Source organism: Hydra vulgaris, chromosome 06 (assembly GCF_038396675.1).
Source record: "Hydra vulgaris chromosome 06, alternate assembly HydraT2T_AEP".
NCBI lineage: Eukaryota > Metazoa > Cnidaria > Hydrozoa > Anthoathecata > Hydridae > Hydra > Hydra vulgaris.
In genome coordinates this window covers 5,279,733-5,302,500 of record NC_088925.1, presented here as the reverse complement: position 1 = coordinate 5,302,500, position 22,768 = coordinate 5,279,733, and the positions used below count along the sequence as shown (strand labels likewise).

Below are 22,768 nucleotides of genomic sequence, written 5' to 3'. Positions count from 1 at the left end.
GTTAAATAGAACTAAACAGAAGATATTTTGAATTTTAACTCAAAAGCAACAATTAAATTTCATATTTATAATTTTGATAATTCCATAGATGGTGCCTATGGAGTAGTCCTTATTATATAGTATTGCAATATGGGCAAAGTCCACTCTAAGCCTCTTTTCTTTCAAAATTAGAAGAAGCTACATCTAGTGATATTTGGATGTATTTAACTAAACTAAGATATCGCTGGTATTAAAAAACAATTTTTCTAGTTACCACAGTTATATGTATTAATGCACTTGTATATAACACAACATTTAGACACATGCTATGTGTATATGACACATTATACAAACATATTGCATGATGCTTTTTTAAACATTGATCATTCTGAACAAATTGTACACATTGTACTTGACAGAAACATTATACTTGACAGACACCTTATATTTAACAGAAGATTGTATTTAACAGAACATTGTATTTAACAGAACATTGTACTTGACAGAAAAAGTGGTACAAAAAAGATTTTAATCATTTAGTTAAAAAAGCCTGTTTCAATGCATACTTTATTTACAAAAAAAAGAATGGAATGCTTTATGTTCTTTATTTTCAACTAAAGTTGATAAAGCCATTTGCTTTGAAGTATGTAAATGATGTGGAGTCCTCTTTTCAATGATGTTATGGACACCCAACCCTAAAAGGAAATTTTTTTTGGCTCACAGAGTCTATCGTGTATTGTATTGTAGATGAGTATTGTATTGTCTTTTTATAAATCAAACAAAGCACGAAAATATTTTTTTTAATAACCACTGTGTAGAAAAAGTCTGGGTCAGGGTAACAGCATCAGTTTTTGCTGTCTAATTACATGTCTAATAACATCTGTAAAATACACTGAGGTATAATAACATCTTTCCAACAACATCTGAAATTTCATTGATGTATAATAACATCTGTGTAAAAAGTATATGATTACTACAGATTACTACAGATGTAGTTACCTTTTAAATTATATTAAAAATAGCTACAGGATTTTAAGAAATTATTAAATTATAATGCGTTATTTTAACCAGATGTAGTTTCATATATGGGTTTTTTCAGATGTAGTTACATCTGGAAAAAAATAATTATTATAAATGCATAACTTTAAGCAGATGTATTTGCATATAAGATTTTTTTCATATGTAATTACATCTGGAGGAAATTCCTCCAGATGTTATTGGACTTGGAGAAAAATTACCAGATGTAGTTACATCTTTCTAAAGATGTTGTTAGGGTCATAGAATTTCCACATGATATTGGACAGATGCTGTTGGAGTAACAAAAAAAAAAAGGTGATCTTGGACTACTCTACAGATGTTGCTGGACAGATGTAGTAATCTTTTACCAAAAGTCTAATTATCTAAAAACTGAGACTTTGATTAAAAAGTTCTAAACTTTGTTTAAAAAGTTCTGAAACTTTATTTAAAAAGTTCTAAAAACTTTATTTAAAAGTTCTAAAAACTTTATTTAAAAAGTTCTAAATACTTTATTTAAAAAGTTCTGGAAAGGACTTTTATCTAGATAATCTGATATTTTGTTTTTCAATAATCTTTTTATGTGAAATGTGAAAGATATTTTATGAATTCTTTTTGCTTTTTTATAAGCTTTATTTTAAACCAGAGTTTCTGAATAAAGGCTGTTAAAAAATTAATTTTCAAATTGAATTCTTAAACCTAAGAAAATCTGACCTTTTTTAAAAAACTTGCAACATTGTGTTAAAATAAACTGTATGTTTTATTGTTTAATTAAAGATATAAAGTATCATTAAAAAACCCAGAACTCATTGCCTTGTGTCTCTCTCTCTATATATATATATGTATATATATATATGTGTGTGTATATATATATATATATATATATATATATATATATATATATATATATATATATATATATATATATATATATATGTGTATATATATATATGTGTATATATATATATATTTATATATGTGTGTGTGTATGTATATATATATATATATATGTGAATATATATATGTGTATATATATATATATATATATATATATATATATATATATATATATATATATATATATACAGGCCTTGGCGGGAGTAAATGAGTGCCATGGCATGCCATGTTCGTTTTAGTAGAGTTTTTCTCCACTTTGCACTCATTTACTCCCGCCAAGGCCTGTATATATATATATATATATATATATATATATATATATATATATATATATATATATATATATATATATATATATATATATATATACAGGCCTTGGCGGGAGTAAATGAGTGCAAAGTGGAGAAAAACTCTACTAAAACGAACATGGCATGCCATGAGAGCTGCTTCTCTAAACAACTTCTAACAAGAGGTTTTGGTTTTTGCATGAGCTATCTGTTTATTCATTAAAAAATTGCTTATTAAATACAAAATTTGGTTTTATACTTGTTACAAACATATGTTTGTGCATATGTTAATGTTACAAGAATATATACATAACAAGCATCATTTATTGTGCCATGAAAAAATTTTTTAGACAAGTATTGTCTTTGGGTTTTCACACTAGCGATCCATTTATGTATTAACTTATTTATTAACATGACTTATTTGACAAAAAATTTGACAAAGAGCTATAAAAGTTTTTACTGCTTATAAAAAATGTTTTATATTTTCTTATTATAATAGAATGCAGGCATTTTAACTATTATTACAACAATTAAAAATTCCATAATAAAAGTAAATAGGATATAAATATTAAGATATAAAATGTATAACTCATTACATAAAATAAAAATTATTATGCAATAATTTAGAGTGTAATAATTCTATATTTTATCAGATGAACAATATAATATTTTATCAATATAATTTAGGTTTTTTAAATTTATTTTTAATTTAAATTTTATAGATTATTCAAATAAATCAGCACTCTTAATTAATATATTTTTTTTTTTATAAAATGACTTAGTGTTTTTCATTTTAGTTACAATGATAATTACACTTTTGAGAGAAAAATATTACTTTTGCGAAAATCGTAAATTGCTCCTGTAAACCATTGTAGGGGAGTGTAGGCTAATGCTCTCCCTTCCCGCCAAGGCCTATATATATATATATTATATATATATATATATATATATATATATATATATATATATATATATATTAATTTAGATAATTATACTTATAAATTAAATTCTGGTAATATTTTTACAAATTATAATGTTTAACTCAGAAAAAAAAAATGTTTTTTAATTAAAATTTAATTTTAGAAAGTTATAAACAATAATTACTATGTATTTTATATAGCAATAGTATATATTGAAATATTAAAAGTAAAAACAACCTTCTCTCCTCGAGATTCATATAAATTTATATAGATGGCTAATGCTTTCCCTCTGTCATTCTTTGATAATTAAAAACAGCTATAAGATCAAGATTACTATGTTATAGCTGTTTTTTTTTATTTATCTTCATTTTTTCTTTTTTTTTCTCCTGAAAAATCAAAGCTATGAATGCGTATTTAGATATCATCTCTGACATCGCACTGATATAGCCTGCTGAGGCTATTTCAGTGCACAAAAGCAAGTAACAATGAATCTGACAACGTATATGATTGTTTTTTTTTTATCAGAGCAAAGAAGTGTGTTATCAGAGCAAAGAAGCGTTATTTATCAGAGCAAAGAAGTGTGACCAGTTTATTGTCAAAATATTTTTATGAAACCCACCACAATTCACTGTTTCAATAAGGTTTAGAGAATCCTTTGATCCTATCAACCTGCCTCTATGAAAATAAAACGATGAAAAGGTCTATATTAATACTGTGCTTTGTTATGTCAGGTCCATACCTAATGTCATGCTAATGTCATATCATGCTTATTTTTACCTTATTTAGAAGAGCATTAGAAGATTAGTATATGTTACCCAAGTTGCATGCAGCTTATTAAAATGCATTAAGATCTCTTCATTCTCTTAAGTTCAATATACCACATTTAAGACAATCTACCACATTGAGCAGCTGTTACGTTAGGATTTAGCTTCTTTTTTTTAATATTGGATTTAAATACTTCCATAGAACTAAATTGTCAGTGATGTTTTGATTTATTAATTTTTATTTAATATTTCTGTGGTTTTATCATGTATAAGAATTGAAGTTTCATGTTTTTTTTTAATAAGTTTTTCACTACAAATTTCCGGTGGTTGTAACTTTTAGGTAATCATTTAAAAAAAAGGTAACTAATTTTGTCTCACTGCTACAAACACAGTTCCAGTTCTTTTTAAGACTTCTATGAAGTTTAGTTTTGATAATTGTTTAGTATTTTCTAAGTTTTTAGGTGTTTGAATAAGTGTTTACAAGTTTTCTGTTTGTTTTTTGCAACTAATAATGCTAAATTTCGTTTTTGTATGTATTATAAATCTGAAAGATAAAAAGATTCGAAATTAATATGAAAATTGATTATTATCATATTTACAAAATTTAAATTTTAACACAAAATTGAATTATACACAAAATCAACCCTCGGAATTAGGAAAAATGGGGTCGGCAATAAATTGCTGACCTCAAACTGTTAGCGGTCGGCAAAAAAAATTTGATACAAAGGGGTTACCATAAAACAATAAAACAAGGTTGGCAATTTTTTGCCGACCTCAAACACTTTAAGGTTGGCAGTTAGGTCGGCATTGCCGAATGCTGACCTAAACATATTATCATACTAAAGCAAAAAGTAAAAACAGTATTTTAAATTGTTATACTTTACATTTAGATTTATATAAATTTAGAACATAAATAGTCAACATTAACTTAGGCTTTATGAATACCTAGAAGCTGAATGTAAAGCAAGTAAAATATAAAGTATACATTTTTTTATTTTATCTATCATTATTTTACCCTAACATTCTTATTATACTTGAGCTGATGTTTTGAAATTATTTTTGTTTACTTTTTAAAAATGTTTTCTTATGTGACAAATGTTATTGCATATCATAAATTACTTAAAGGATGGTTTATAATATTTTTTTAATATAGAAATTACAGCATATTAATATCAAAAGAATTATAAGCATACCTACCATTCTTAATAAAAAGGTTGCACAGAAAAACCAACTTAAAAAAAATTTTTAAGTTGGTTTTTTAAGTAATTTTTTATCAATTATTTTTTTGATAAAAAAATAATTGATAAAAAATAAACCATTTTAGATTCAGTTTACTACTCTTGAAACAACAGAATGAAACATGTGATTTTAATTTATTGGTGTCATTTGATCTTATTACAAAAGTTACAATTACTAATTAAAAATCTTTTATACCTAGTTTCCATTCTTTTACACCTAGTTTGTAAGTTAAACAATGTCTTCAGCTCTGAATTTAATTTTAACCTTTAATAACTTAAACCTGCAATATGAAATGAGGAAATTTGTAACACAAAGTGTTTGTATCGCAGGAATTCTTTGCAAAAAGATAAATTTACCATGTTAATAGTACTACAGATTTTCTCTAAATGTTTCTAGTCATCATGCTTCTAGTTATACAGAGTTTCTTTCTTTTATTGCAATATTGAGAAAGTGTCTTAATCTGAGGCAATAAGGGAATTATTATATGAATTATACGAACTAGTTCCTGATTTTTTGGATCATGCATATGTAAAAATTAATCAAGCTAAACTATATTGTCAAATGATTGATATATGTATACAATAAAGTTCTAACCAAGCTGTCATAGGAGTTGATTTTGCAGAAAACTTTGAATGTATCACTCAAAACGAACCACAGAGTGCTCATTACGGCCAGGTTATAATTTCAATCTTCACCTCCTCAAGGCCAAGAAGGCCACTACAGATGAGGAGGCTACTTAATAGTGGTTATAACCCTCTCTCAACTCTATAACTCCGAAACACGAACCTCGACGTACAAGGCCGCTGCGCGGATAAACAAGTTGGAGTCTTTAAAAATGTTACAAAAATTTAATGGAGTCTTTAAAAATGTTATCAAAACGACACAAGATGAAAATTAAATGGGCTTTTTTTGCATCCATGCATGGCAAATCTGTTATTGGCGGAGTTAGAGGATTTGTTAAAAGATTTGTAAAATCCAGAACTTTGACTCGAAATACTGAAGTATAACAGCATCCCAATTTGCAAAAGCAGCAGAAAATATGGATGTCAAGGTTATTTTGGTTGATGTTAATGAAATTAAAAAATGCAATGAAGAGATTGGATTGTCAAAATTAATTGCTTCATCAAAATCATTGCAAGGAATTAAAAAAAAAACATCTCGTAGTTCAAACTATTACCAAAAAAAAGAAAGTTATTGAGAAAATTATTGGCAAAAAAAATGTACCTTGTTTGATTTAAAAAATCTATTTGCTTATTAACTATATAAAGTTTATATTATGAAACTGTGATTAGAGTGGAAAAAGAATAAGAAAACAAAATTGAAATTTTCATTTTTGGATTGTTTGGTGTAATTATTTCTGGTCAATGTGACAGCGTTTTACGGCCTTTATTCTCGAAATATTTATAAAGGAGTCACCGAATAGTTATTTTTTGTTATGAGAATTTTTATTTCAAATTAAAAAAAAAATCTTTGATGTTTAAGGGCCTCTTCATTTTGGCGCCCGCATGCTATGTCTCAAGGTTTACTGGAACTATATAATATCTTTAATATACCAATTTTATTAATAATAAATGTTATTAAAAAATAAAATAAAATTTGACTATTTTTTTAAACAACTATGGTTCTCTGAGTATTTAATATAAATGGAAAGTATTTAAATTAGGTATGAAACTTGCAAATATTACATCAGTAACTATGGAATGCACCATATATAAATATAAAATGCCAAAATAAAAAAATTTAAAAAATTCATAAAGCTATTTATTTGTATTAATATAACTTATTTTAATTATAACAAATTTTAAAGCTTTTTTTTGCTTATAAAACTAAATTGTAGTAAAAAAGTCACATTTCACTATAAAACATTGATGGTTTGATTGTTATATAAAAATTTTTTATATCAACTGTTAAATATGCATTTTATTTTTAGGAACGAATTGGAACGTGTGTTTTTGGAAATGCTTCAATACAACATAAATGTACCATCAAGTATATATGCAAAGTTTTATTTTGATCTGCGCGCACTAGCTGAACAGAATAATTTTCAATTAGCCATGCAACCATTAGACCCTAATAGAGCTAAAAAATTAGAGGTAAGTTGGAAAATTTTGAAAATATATTGTGAATGTTATATTTAAGTTTTGGTGTGGAAAGGATGATAATATTTTTTGATATATAAAAATCATCTGTAAAACCATCTTGTTGTCCTGGCTAAAAAACTCAGTTGTTCAAGTATCTGGTGTTTTAATACAGTTTTCATTCTATCTACCTGTAATATTTTTGTCATTATTGTTTCAAACAAAAGAGGAACACTTTAAAAAACTATAAATTGAGTCAGATAAAGATAGAAGTGAATTCCAAAACATTTGAAATAAAAAAAAGTTTTTGCAGTAGTTATTTTTAAATCTTTTAATGTTGTTTGAAGTCATAATTTTTTTGTTACCATTCTTAAGCCAGGTCTTTTTTAAATAGACACAGCAGTGCTAGAGTGCTATTTTAGCAGAAATCTTTAAGTTTCATCTTCAACAAAGGGTTGTCAGAACTTTTTACATGTTAAATGCCAAAAGTTTTGGTTGTAAAATGCCAAAATAATTTGATTGTAAAATGCCAAATTATGAAAACTATATTTTCATGTTTTATTTCAAATTTTTATGGAATCATGTAAGATAACTAATAGTCTTTTTAGATAATTAATAGTTTTTTTAACAATTTTTTTATCTACCAATTTAGGAAAAAGTGTTATCATGTTAGATATTGCAGCAGCGGGGACCTTGTGCCCTCTTTTTTCAAAACTTTTTAAACAAAATGTAAAAATATTTTAATATTTTTTGACCCTTTGGTGCTGCAAGCCCTGCACATGGTTATCACATGGCTATTTTAATATTCCAAATCATCACTTTTATTATGGTTCATACACTTATACTGAAAAACCTAATAAAAAAAACTGGATGATAGAATTAGTTGGGGAAAAAATATGACTTTTTACAAAAGGTTTATTGTTTCTATTTCCATTTAATCCATGTTAGGAATCCAAGAAAGATCATCATTGTCTGAGTCGATGCTGTCAGAGTAAATACTTGAATTAAATTTGATTTTAAAAACTTGAATTAAATTTGAAATTATATTTAGCAAACATTTTGCTTGTGATCTTACAGCATTTTATGTGACTGGCAAGGTAGGATTTGATCCGTACTACTGGCTCAAGTAGTTTTGTTGACATTCTGTTTCTTTGTTTGTTCTTAATATATGTGACTTGAGAAAAAAAAGATGCGTTCAACAAAAGCATTTGAAATTGGAAGGATATATATATACATATATATATATATATATATATATATATATATATATATATATATATATATATATATATATATATATATATATATATATATATATATACATATATATATATATATATATATATATATATATATATATATATATATATATATATATAAATGTATATATATATATATATATATATATGTATGTATGTATGTAATATATATATATATATATATATATATATATATATATATACATATACATATATATATATATATACATTTTTGCCGACCTAAAACTACTTTAGGTAGTCAAAAAAATTTTCACAGTAAAACTTAAAACAAAAAAACAAAATAAATTTATAGCCATCAAAATCTATATTTCATAAAAAAGCATCTTCATTGGATGACGATGACTATTTTTGTCAGAGAACAAACTAATGTCAATGTTTTCAATTGTTTGTTCAGCTTTGGATGAAGTGATGTTTTCTAACAATTGTGTTATTGTTTTCTGACTAGAATTGTTTGAAGCACGTTTTTTTGGATACAAATGACTGTCTGGTCGACGAACTCGTTTTCTGATTCCACCATCAGGATACTCTGTTAAATACATTTCTATGGCATGTTTATAGCGGCTTTCAGAAAAGTCTCTATCGCATTTGAGCTGAAGAATATCTTCTAAGGTTTGATTAGATAATGATTGACGAGTTTTAGAAAATACTTTCCATAGAAAAGAGAATACATGCTCTGACTTCGCGTTACTTATAGGTAACACAATAGAAATTTTAGTTGTATGTAAAATGTTTAAAATGCCTAGCTCATACTTAGATAAAAATACTGCTTGCCAAAGTTTTGGAGGTCTTTTATGAGCTAAAAAGCGCCTGATGTGCTCATATAATATTTCAACTTCACTTAGTAATTTTTTTAAATCATATTTGTTTGCTAACAAGATAGATTTGAACGTATCAACAGTAATATTAACAAAGTTAAGAATTTCATCAGACAATTCTGCCAATACGTTAAATAGCAGATTTTCAGTAACAGATTGAAACCTAGCGCAAAGCGACTTGTCTAATTTTTTCAAAATGCCAGTAAAAAAAATGTGTACATTAAAGTAGCGCATCATCTAAAGTTCCTTGCAATTCATAGCCATAATATTATTACTTTGCTTGATTTTTAGTTAAGCCGTCTTTTGCTCTCGTTTTTCGTACTTCAAAATTTATGTCAGGCTCAATTACTACATCTTCCAATAATTTGCAAAGTATTGGAAATATGTCTGATTTTTTTAATATTTTTTTCTTTTTCACGAGTTAACAGTTGAGAGAGTTTTTTTAATGGTTTTAGCACACGAAGATAATATAGTCAAAAGCTGTGGAAGAATTAATTCCGAATCTTGAATTTTACTTATTGAATTTTACTTATTGGTTCAAGTCTTTTTTAAAATATCTATTTTTATACAATTAAAAATAATCTTTAAGATATTTGAATTATCTTTCAGATAGCCCTGCAGTATACTTTTTGCAGATTTCATTTGTTTATTATATGGATTTAAAATTTGATGTTTTGCAAAGCCTAAAAATATTGGAAGATTTCTAATTGTAGAGTTAAGTGCATTAAGTTAATGCTCAATCCATCTTGTTCCGGTTGGTCTCTTATATCTTACTAAAATAATGTTCATAAATTGTGATTGTCGCTTAAGCAAACCCCATTTTAAATTTGCTCGTTTAAAAAAGTAGTAAATATTTGCGCAATTTTTTCCAACATTGCAATTAATTTGCAATCCTGTAAATGCATCATGCAAGATAAGTTCAATTTTATGGCCAGGGTACAAAATTAATTGGTAATGATCTCCTATTTCTTTTTTTATAAGACGGTACATCTTAATATTAACTGGGGCCTCATCAGTACATAGTCCTATCTCTTTGTCAGCACGCTGCGTATTTAAATGTAACTTGCGGATTGAGTTTTCTAAAGCTGTTTTAAGCCCTTCTGCATTGGCATCAGCTACTACTTCCAGACTCATAACTGAAAATTTTGGAAAACCATAGCAGCCGTTTTCATTACAAACAACTCTTTTTCATCCTTTGACTTAGCACTGCTGCTACTGTCACTCATTACTCCATAATAAGATATACGGTTTTCGTTAAGTGGTTTGGTTATATCATCTCCCAAATCGCGGTTAAAAAAAAGTGTAAACTGTATGAAATTCTTTTTCAAAGCCAATGCAGAGTAAAAACCTTTTCCTTTTGTAACTAAAAAATGTGCTAATTGAAATTTTTGTAGTAATTGATTTGACTGATGAGTTGATAAAGTTTGCTTATGCGTAACAATAGTGGTTTGTTTTTCAACGACTGTTGAACTCATTCTGATGTTATAAGTTTTTTTTTGCATTTCTTTTTTCCCCTAATCGGCAAACAGCTGTTTGATGAGTAAGACTTCTGTTCACGTGATCCTTAAAATTATTTCTTTTAACTGTTTTTGTTCCTTTGACAAATGTTTCGGCACCTTAATTAAAAAATTTATAAATAAAGTAATCTACCCATAAAAACATATTATAAGATGAAATAAATATTATAGTATCAAACTTATTAATTTGTGCAACATCTTTTATTTCAAACTTCCCATTATTTTTCTGTTCTTCATAAAATTCTCTACATATTTTGCATACATTACTCTATATTCAAGTTAATATGATGCACAAGAGAAATTCCATGAATCAACTGTCTTCTTAGAAGGCATAGCATTTAAATTTTAATATCACAAGCTTCCAACGTAACTCATTAAAAAATTTTAAATGTTTCATAAGCTTGCTCACGTGTGAAATTTATTTTTAAGAAGTTCTAACCAATTAAAAGCGTTAAAACAAAACATATGACTAACTAAATTAATAAATGTTAACATATTTTATGAGATATACTTTCAAGTAAAAGGTTCAATTAAAAGTTCTTTTTTGCCGCACAAAGATAAATTCTTTTTTTTTCTGTCATTAAACGATAATGACTTTTTTTAATGAATTGTTTAGCGATAAAGCATATTCAGTTTTAAATTTCTTAGCAATATAGTTCGTAAGTTTTATTTGCATCGCGGTAACAATCTATGCTTTTTCATCAACGTTTTTTTTATTTTGAGTAGCTATGCTTTGATGTATTTTGTTCAAAAATTCACTGAAATAAGGAGTGTATATTTGCTATTTTTTTGTGGAAATTACTTAAAATCTAAATTATTAATTTATTTTCATACATATTTACTAATTTAATTAATTAAACTCCCAACATGAATAAAACTAGGAAAATTTTTCTTTTAATTAAAAAAGTGGTTGCACAAACCAAAATATATATATATATATATATATATATATATATATATATATATATATAATTATATTTAGATGAATAAAAACAACTGATTAGCGAGACTTAAAGTTTCATGCCCGAAGGCAATCATCAGCAGTTAATACAAACAAAAAGCGTAAACAAACCGTTACAAAAACGTAAAAAATTACTGTAGAATGACATCTGACGTTATAAACAAATCTAGGTAAAAAACAAATCAAAAAACAAAAAGCCGTTATAGTTTACTAGTCCCCTGTGTCAAATAAAGATAATAGGAATTTTTTTGAATGTCGACACTGAGATACGATTTCGTTTTTTTTATTCAGTAGGTTTTTTCCATTATGCAATAAAATTACATATTTTTCGTAGAGACAAAGGTGGCATATTTTTGTTGCTAGACTGTAAGGTTTACAACGTTTGACAATTTTCCATTCTATAATGGGCTCTATGTTTTGGTCTTTTAAGCTCCATATTTCCTTAGATAGTTCTGTGTCATTTCTATATTTAACTGATGCAAATGATTTGAGATGGTTTGCGTATCTTAGTTTAAAAGGTGTATTACTAATGCCAAAATATACTTTTTTATTACGATCATGATGACTGGAACTTACGGTTGCTTGATAGACAATATTGCTAGATAAACATTGATTGTTCAAAGGACAAAATGCTTTATCTACGCAGTTACATTGGTTGGTTTTTAATTGATTTTTGTTGTGTAAAATTTTGAAATTATGCGAATTTATGATAGATTTTAGGTTAGGCATGCAACTGTAGCTAATCTTAATAGAATTTCGGTTGAATATTTTATGTAGCTTGTGGCCGGCTGGAAAATGTAAGTCAATAAGGGCTAGAAAACGGTTTCCTATTTTTGTTTTGACGTTTAAGCTGAACGGAGGGTTATACCAAATAATATTACGTTTACGTTGCTTTTTTTGTTGATTTTGACTTGAGATTATTTGTGGTTGGAAGGTAAGGTTCGATTTGTATCCCGATTTTTTTAAAGCCTCTTTATACGGTGGAATAGCCTTTTTGAAGAATATTTCATTAATTGACATGGAAGATAATCTTTGTTCAATATTGCGAGGGATTGCTTTTATTATGCTTGGAGGGTGGTTGGAATTGGAGTGGATGTACCTTATTTGATTATCAGGTTTAAAATATGGTTGAAATGTATCGTTACTTAGATTTAACGTAACATCGAGGTAGTTAACAATTTTTAAATTAGATTGAATGGTGATTTGAAGATTTAACCTCGAATATATTCTATATATCAATATCTATTCAAATATTTGCTCCGTAAAGTTGAGCACTTTACTCAAGTCGTCAACGCGATGGATAAAATAAACTTTGATTACTCAATAAAAAACATTTCAATACCGTCAGAAAGAGACTTTAAATTAAAATTATTAAACAAAAGGGAATTACTCTTAAAGAAAATGAGATGGAAAGCGTTCTTTTTTATTAATAACGATCCAAGAACTAAAGACAATATCAATTATACAAACTACAGAATTAGATCTCCTATATGTCCACCGCAAATAAAAGAAATGTCATTCTTCGAAAAAGACTTAATCAATCTTATTAAATCAATAAAGTTTCAAGACATACGCTACACTTTTCAAAATGGTATGAAAGAAGATATCAAAACTATACGTAAATCTCACAAAACCCTAACACCTGCTGATAAAACATCAAATATGTATAAACTGTCTAAAGAAGATTACAATAATCTGTTAACAAATGCCATTACCACTACCTACAAAAAAGCAAATCCAAAATTAAAAGACCATATAAACAAAGAAGGAAAACAAATTTTAACCAACCACGAGGTATATAAAAAAATAGAAATAAACGGATCCTCTAACTGTTTTTTCACTTTGAAAGATCACAAGGAAAACTTCGTAAACAATCCATCTGTGCGCCTTTTGAACCCTTCAAAAAATGAGGTAGGACGAATTTCTAAGGTAATTTTAACAAAAATTAATTGTGAACTTAAAAATAAACTTTTTTTGAATCAATGGCAAAGTACAAAAAATGTTTTAGACTGGTTTAAAAAAATCACCAATAAGCACTTATACAAATTCCTAGTTTTTGATGTTAACGATTTTTACCCTTCCATAAAGGAAAGCACCCTCAACAATGCTATGAATTTTGCTGACCATCATATCGTCATCAAAAGCGAAGACAAAGCTTTAATAAAGCAAGAAAATCTCTTATCTTCAACAACGATGAAGCATGGATTAAAAAAAGAGGTGGGTTGTTCGATGTAACAATGGGGGCATTTGATGGTGCTGAAGTTTGCGAATTAATAGGTATTTTCATACTGTATCAAATTTCACAACATTATAATAAAGAAGATTTCGGCCTATATCGTGACGACGGTCTTGCTGTATTCAAGAACAAAAACGGTCAGCAAATGGAAAAAATCAAAAAGCATATAACACTCATTTTTAAAAGAAACGATCTTCAAATCACCATTCAATCTAATTTAAAAATTGTTAACTACCTCGATGTTACGTTAAATCTAAGTAACGATACATTTCAACCATATTTTAAACCTGATAATCAAATAAGGTACATCCACTCCAATTCCAACCACCCTCCAAGCATAATAAAAGCAATCCCTCGCAATATTGAACAAAGATTATCTTCCATGTCAATTAATGAAATATTCTTCAAAAAGGCTATTCCACCGTATAAAGAGGCTTTAAAAAAATCGGGATACAAATCGAACCTTACCTTCCAACCACAAATAATCTCAAGTCAAAATCAACAAAAAAAGCAACGTAAACGTAATATTATTTGGTATAACCCTCCGTTCAGCTTAAACGTCAAAACAAAAATAGGAAACCGTTTTCTAGCCCTTATTGACTTACATTTTCCAGCCGGCCACAAGCTACATAAAATATTCAACCGAAATTCTATTAAGATTAGCTACAGTTGCATGCCTAACCTAAAATCTATCATAAATTCGCATAATTTCAAAATTTTACACAACAAAAATCAATTAAAAACCAACCAATGTAACTGCGTAGATAAAGCATTTTGTCCTTTGAACAATCAATGTTTATCTAGCAATATTGTCTATCAAGCAACCGTAAGTTCCAGTCATCATGATCGTAATAAAAAAGTATATTTTGGCATTAGTAATACACCTTTTAAACTAAGATACGCAAACCATCTCAAATCATTTGCATCAGTTAAATATAGAAATGACACAGAACTATCTAAGGAAATATGGAGCTTAAAAGACCAAAACATAGAGCCCATTATAGAATGGAAAATTGTCAAACGTTGTAAACCTTACAGTCTAGCAACAAAAATATGCCACCTTTGTCTCTACGAAAAATATGTAATTTTATTGCATAATGGAAAAAACCTACTGAATAAAAAAAACGAAATGTATCTCAGTGTCGACATTCAAAAAAATTCCTATTATCTTTATTTGACACAGGGGACTAGTAAACTATAACGGCTTTTTGTTTTTTGATTTGTTTTTTACCTAGATTTGTTTATAACGTCAGATGTCATTCTACAGTAATTTTTTACGTTTTTGTAACGGTTTGTTTACGCTTTTTGTTTGTATTAACGGCTGATGATTGCCTTCGGGCATGAAACTTTAAGTCCCGCTAATCAGTTGTTTTTGTTCATCTAAATATAATTATATATAGCTCTATTATTCAGTAATATTGAGCACTGTAACACGTACAAGAGACTTCGTATTATTACATCAAAATACTTAACCTCGAATATATTCTATATATCGATATCTATCCATATATATATATATATATATATATATATATATATATATATATATATATATATATATATAACATATATACATATATAACATATATACATATTTAACATATATACATATATAACATATATACATATATAACATATATACATATATAACATATATACATATATACATATATAACATATATACATATATAACATACATACATATAACATATATATATTTATATAAATATATATATTATCTACAAAAAGGTACAACTTTTTGTAAATAATATATACAAAGGAATTGTGTTATCCATCTTTTTTGCATGTTTTGGCGGCACTGGTGCCTTCGCAGCCTTGTGCACCGCACAACCTTGTACAAATGGATGGCGCAAGTCTGTCGATGTTTGTGCATTCATGCACCTATCCAATTAAATTTAAAAAAATAATAATTTATAACAAATAATAACATAACTTTAATAAACAACAGTAATAGTAATACGCACTAAACTACAAAAAAACTTTAAAACAAAAATTCAAAAATAAATTTCCAAATATACTATTCAAACCTGCGCCGCTTCCTTCACGAAACATCATAGCATTTTTAGTGCTATGCTAACTAATTTTACAGTTTAATTTTTTTTTAATGAAAATTGAATTTTTACTAAAAACAAGCTATGCGTATTTTGTGATGTATTTCGTGTTTCACTAATAACAAGTTACGTGACTTTTAATGAAAATTTAAATCTTGTTTATTCTAGCTTTATTACAAACTTATTAAAACTTTATCAATTAAATCAAAAATAATTTAAGAAAAGTTATTTTCTCACGACAATAACATAAAAAAACAAGGTCGGTCAAAAGATATGGATCTTTGACATTGTCAGGTCAGCAGTTAGGTGGCATTGCCGAATGCCAATATATATATATATAAATATATATATATATATATATATATATATATATATATATATATATATATATATATATATATATATATATATATATATATATATATATATAGTTTAAACTTACCTTGTGTGAATGATTTCAACAATTTCTCTAGTTATTTCGTCAAACATAAAAAATATATTAGAGTACATAATATTAAAACAGGGCAATTGTATCTTTTTTTTATAGTTAGATCAATGTAAATAAAAAATGAATGAAACGTTTTTAAGCTATTTTTATAATTTTTGTATTTATTTACAACTTTTACAAATTTTAGTCTAAACTTTTTGAAAATGCCGAAATAATGCTATAATGCCACTTAAAACCATGAACCTAAATTCATCCAAAATAATGCTAAAATGGCATTCTATAATGCCATCTGGCAACCCTGCCTCACCATGTCCCTTACAGTAACACATTTAATTTTTTATCTGTGCAGTCATCTTGTTCATAAAGGTTGTTAATGTTGATTTGTGTTTTGGAGTTATAAAGAGCTGTAACAACAACTTATAAAAAACAAGAATTAGCCTTGGTTGTAGTGGTTCTCTCGGTCTTGGGGAAGTGAATAAATAAAGATAAGTAATGAAAAAAAAATTTATAAAAAATGTTTACAACATCTTTTTTTTTTCAAACCAAATATATGTCTTGTAATTCATTTTTTTATTTATCAATGAAAATGAAAAGAGTTAACACATAGATTAATGGAGGTTGCATATTAGTTCATAATATTTTTCCTTCAAATTAAAATTTTAAAATTGATAGTTTTATGCAGCAAACAAAAGACTTGTTTTTTGTGGTGATTCATAAATCCGTTTAAGTTTCCCATTGGTTGTCCAAAGGTTGGTTTTATAAGCTTTTTAGTTAAAGGTCTTTCATGAAGTATGAATGCAGGTATGGGGATGGGGGTTACTCAAAACCATACAAATGCGTACAAGGATTGGGTGTTAAAGACAGCAAGTGTGCAGGCGATTTAAATATCTCTCATTGTCTATCTCTCGTAAAACTTGATTTCTTTTTTTTTTAACATAAGAATTGAGTTTCACTAATCATAAGTTATGTAACAGAGTAATGTCGAATTAACAAAAAAAAATGTTGTTTTTAATGCTTTAAAAAATTTCTTTGTTGGGGAAGGAAGGTTGGTTTTGTAAAGGTCAAGGTGGCTACTTATTTTTTATTGTTGTTACAACCCTGCCTGAAGAAACAATATCAGTGGGTACTACTATGGATGTGGTTGGAATCAAATTTCGAACAATGTAGTATTTACAGGCTTAAGATTTTCGTGCTGCAAAACAATTCAAATGTATGGTTGAGCATGGTCATCATAAACTTCCTGTAAAATACACTGGCTTTCACTTGTGTTGTTCTTACTGAATTTATGAAGTATAACTCCCTATGTACTATAGTAATGAAGAATAACTCCCAATGAAAATGCTTTTGCTACAAAACTTTATTAAACTTTTATTTGGTACAAAACTTAACATATTTGATGAAATAGAAAGTATTCTTTTTAACTTTAAACATTGTAATTTTAGCAGTTGCAACAGTTAGGAATGATTGATAATTATAAATATTTGCAAAATAGGATAAATAAATAAAAGAAATTTTACTCTTAATACGCTAGAAATTAATTCACAAAATAATATTTATTTGTATCTGGTGTCTTTTTTTTTCTTTTTCATATAAAATTTGATTTGGATGCTAACTACAGAGTCTGATCCCCACTACATCCCATGTAGTGGTAAGCTCAACTTGTTTCTTTTTCCCTAATTTTGCATTGTTGTTTTTGTTGTTTTTTTGAGTTACTTGAAAGAGTGTTATAATTTTTTTGTATAAATCGTTCATCGAGTTATTATGTATGAGAAAGAAATCACATTTTTTAGAGATATGTTTTTTCATGAAAATGTTTTTGTCAAAAGTATTCTCTGTACAGCAGCCATGCATGCCAAATATGCTTTAAGAGATGCTGCTGAAATTCATAATTAAGCCTAAGTTTAAGTTATTAGTATTATTGCATTTGATCTTTTTAAGATATGCATTTTGGACTGTTAAGAAGGTTGAGATAAGGTTTTAAAACTCAACTGTAACTTCCTCTACTTTTAGGTAAGTGAATAGATATTTAAAAGATGATGTATGGTGATGTGAAAAAGATGGCCATGTTGTAGTTGCAAAGCAGTAAACAAATGTTTCAATTCTATAGAGTAAATTTTATTTTTGACCGTAAAGGAGAACGGAAAAAAAAAAAGAATGTTTGATAGGCATGAAGTGAAAAGAAGAAGAGATTATTGTAAGTTATGCAAAAAATAAAAACAGACACCCTCAGGGTATGATAATAACAGGTTTAATAAATATTATTTTGTTGTTATGTTCTTATCTATCAATTGAATATGAATAAGAAGAAGAACCACAGAAGCTACTTCAAAATATCATACATGCAATAAAATGATGCAGAAAAAAAGATATAAGATTATATCTTATATCTTTTTTTCTGGAAAAGTAATTACCAGCAATATAGTTTAAAAAGTTGGTGTTATACAATATTCCTTACATTTTTATGTCAATAACATTATATCGAGATTTCATTTCTTGTTTCATTTGGTTGTTATGATAGGTACTTGTAAAAGCACATTATTAATTTCTTTTGTTCTCCATGATGAAGACAATATTTGTAAGAGCACTCAAAAAGCGTTATATAACTGCTAGATCAAATCACAGAAAAGGAAAAACAAAATTGTTTTTCAATAATCCATTGACCAATTAAAATAGTGACAGGAATAGTGATACAGGAATGTGTATTTTTAAAATAGATGCTACAAGATAAGTTTAAGAAAATAAAAGTTGTAAGAATGAAACATGTTTAAAAAAGACAATTTCTTAAAACACTAATAAAACATGTTTCTCAAAAGATTTATTAGAAACAGAGAAAAAATCTAAGAATTCAGTGGTATCAGCACAGGATGTAAAACCCAGGTTCTTAGATTACTATTAGCAGAAATTGAGAAATATGTGTACTAATTGGTTAACAAGAAATGTACTAATTTTTGAACAAGATGTGTACTGATTGGTTAACAAGAAATATGTGTACTAGTTGGTTAACAAGAAGTATGTGTACTAATTAGTTAACAAGAAGTATATGTACCAAATTTTTGATTTATTTATTTGGTTATTCAATTGGTTAATAAAATATTACTTTTATCACTTCAAAAACTTTGAGGTGGTATAACAAGATTCATATCTTAAAAATGAAGTGAACTAATGCATTCTAACTGTAAATGAAGTGAACTAATGCATTCTAAATGTATATTAAGGTGTAAACAGATTCTATTTAAGGGGTAACAGATTTTATCTGTTGACCAGCCTCGCACCCTTTCTTCATATATTAGGCTGGTACAGATGTATTTTAAATACATTGTTTCCAGTTTAGGATGTTGAATGCTGAATCGTCTTGACTCAAAGCATGGGTTTTGCTTGTGTGTCTGTTTTTATGACTAGGCAACTCATTCTATTATCTCCTAATGAGGGTACAGCTCTAAAACTCAGTTTTATTGTTTCAAGGCCAGCTGGTAGTCAGGTTTCCTGATTTCTGTGGTAGCTCTCAGAGAGGCTGATTCCATCAACAGCTAAAAAATATCAAAGTATTAATAGTGCCATGTTGCGCATGGATGGTGTCCCTGTTTGTACTTTTGGCGTGCATTGCCAAGGCCACATTAGGAGCCCTTTGTTATGGCTTAGGGTTTATTAATAGTAATGAAGCAATTGCATGGGCTGTTAAACAGTGTACTGAGTACTACTCTACGCTTTGAGTCAAGTTCTTTAACAAATTTTAAAATGAATAAAGTACCAAAAACTATAAAACACAAAAAACCATCATCATCACCAAGTTCTCTAAATCTATCATTCACTAATATTTGTGGTCTTCAAAGTAACTTTTCTTCTGTTGAGTCTTATATCTTGCAAAGTTCACCAGACCTACTTGTTCTTTGTGAGACTAATTTGAGTTCAGCTGTTTCATCTTATGATCTTAGTGTTGATGGTTATCTTCCTTTAATTCGTAAAGACTCCAATAGTCACATGCTTGGCCTGGGCATTTACATTGGTAAGAATTCACCCATTTATCCGAAAACAAGGTTTGAATCCACGGACTATTCTTGTATGTGCTTTCGTTTAGCACCACTTCACTCTATCGCCGTTCTCTTTGTTCTATATCGCCCTCCTTCATCTTAAGACTGCAGTCATTTTGATGTTATTTCTGATAAAATTGACCAAGCTCCCTCTCTTCGGCTATTAGACAATATCATTGTTGTTGGTGACTTCAATGCTCATCACACAGAATGGCTTGGCTCTAATGTCAGTGACTCTGCAAGCATTAAAGCCAACAACTCTTGCCTTTTCCAATCCTTAACCCAAATAGTCAACTTCCAATTTGCCAGACAACCCGAATCATTTACCTTCTCTACTCGACTTGTATCTGATCCTAGTCAGTGCTCAGTTTTTCCACATTCACCCTTTGGTGCTTCTGATCACAGTTTGATTTCTCTAAAACTATTATCTGATTCTTCTTCATAATCTGAATTCCCCTATCATCATACCTTTTACAACTACCTTAATGCTGACTGGGACTCTTTCTGTGATTTTCATTGCGATGGCCCTTGGGTAGAAATCTTTCGTCTTCCTGCTGACAAATGTGCTTCTTACATAACTTCGTGGATTCAGGCAGGCATGGAATCTTTTATTCCCACTTGGCGATTCCAGGTCAAGCCTCACTCTTTCCATGGTTTTCCTCACATTTTGCTGCTGCAATTACCAATCAAAACCATTACTTCCATATCTATCAGCAAGACTATTCTCCAGAAAACAGATCTCTGTTTATTACTGCTAAATCATTGTAAAAAGGTTTTCTAACGCCAAAGCCTGCTATTCTCAGGTCATGAAATCTCGTATTTCATCACAAAAATTAGGCTCTCATAACTTCTGGAGAATCTTTGATAGTATTAATAATAAGGGCAAATATGTAATTCCACCTCTCTTGTATGGTTCAGACTTTGTCACCTCACCTAAAGGCAAAGCTGAATTGTTTGCTAAGAACTTTTCATCAATATCATCTCTTGATTCCACTAGTTGCGTTCTACCTGATATAGCTGTCAAACAGGTTGATCCATTGCTTGACATTCATATCTTCCCAGCTTCTGTTTCAAGTCTGCTGGAAAGCGGCGTCTGTTATCCCTATTTTCAAAATTCTAGAGAGCGATCTGTTTCGTCTAACTATTGTCCTATTAGTTTTCTTTCTATCATTAGCAGGATTTTTGAATATATATATATATATATATATATATATATATATATATATATATATATATATATATATATATATATATATATATTCATATATACATATATATATATTCATATATATATATATATATTCATATATATATATATATTCATATATATATATATTCATATATATATATATATATATATATATATATATATATATATTATATATATATATATATATATATATATATAAATATATATATTCATATATATATATATTCATATATATATATATATATTCATATATATATATATTCATATATATATATATATATATATATATATATATATATATATATATATATATATCTTTAATTAACGAACACTTAATCTCTCATCTTAAATCTAATAACTTACTTTTTGATCATCAATATGGATTTCGATCTTCTCGTTCTACAGCTGATTTGCTAACAGTAATAACCAAAAGGTTTTATTGTACAAAGATAAATGATAGATAAAGGTGAAGAGGTTATGACTATTGCTTTTGACATTTCTAAAGCTTTTGACAAAGTTTAGCATGCTGGTCTTTTCCATAAGGTTTCTTCTTACTGTGTATCTGCTAACATCTTCAAGATTATTGAATCCTTCCTTTCCAATCGTAGTATAAAAGTTGTCCTCAAAGGACAGCACTCTTCTTCTTATTCTGTAACTTCAGGGGTTCCTCAAGGTTCAATCCTTGACCCCATCCTCTTTTTAATTTACATTAAAGATCTTCCAGATATTTTCACATCTAAGTTGGCATTGTTTGCTGATGATACTACCATTTATTCTTGCGGTGATAAGAAACCAAGACTCTCTGACTGCTTGGAGGGGGCATTTGAGCTTGAAAAGGATATCACTTCTGCTACAGCATGGGGCTCACTGTGGCTAGTGAACTTCAATACAGATAAAACTCAATTTTTTTCAGCCAATCGTTTTTGCAATAAGTTAGATCTTCCTATATTTATGAACGGTGATGTACTCAATGAGTCATCTACTCTTCATCTTCTAGGATTAACTTTTACTTCTGATCTTTCT

The 22,768-nt window shown here is 27.8% G+C and overlaps 1 protein-coding gene across 2 annotated transcripts in view; it reads left to right on the top strand.

Annotated features, from left to right (window-relative positions):
- LOC100200964 (cyclin-Y-like protein 1-B) overlaps nt 1-22,768 on the top strand; it is a 35,866-nt gene that overhangs the window by 8,411 nt on the left and 4,687 nt on the right. For both annotated transcript variants that reach the window (XM_065799047.1, XM_065799048.1), the window contains exon 8: nt 7,031-7,193. In XM_065799047.1, the coding sequence (XP_065655119.1) occupies nt 7,031-7,193 (163 nt within the window). The remainder of the gene's footprint in view (nt 1-7,030; nt 7,194-22,768) is intronic.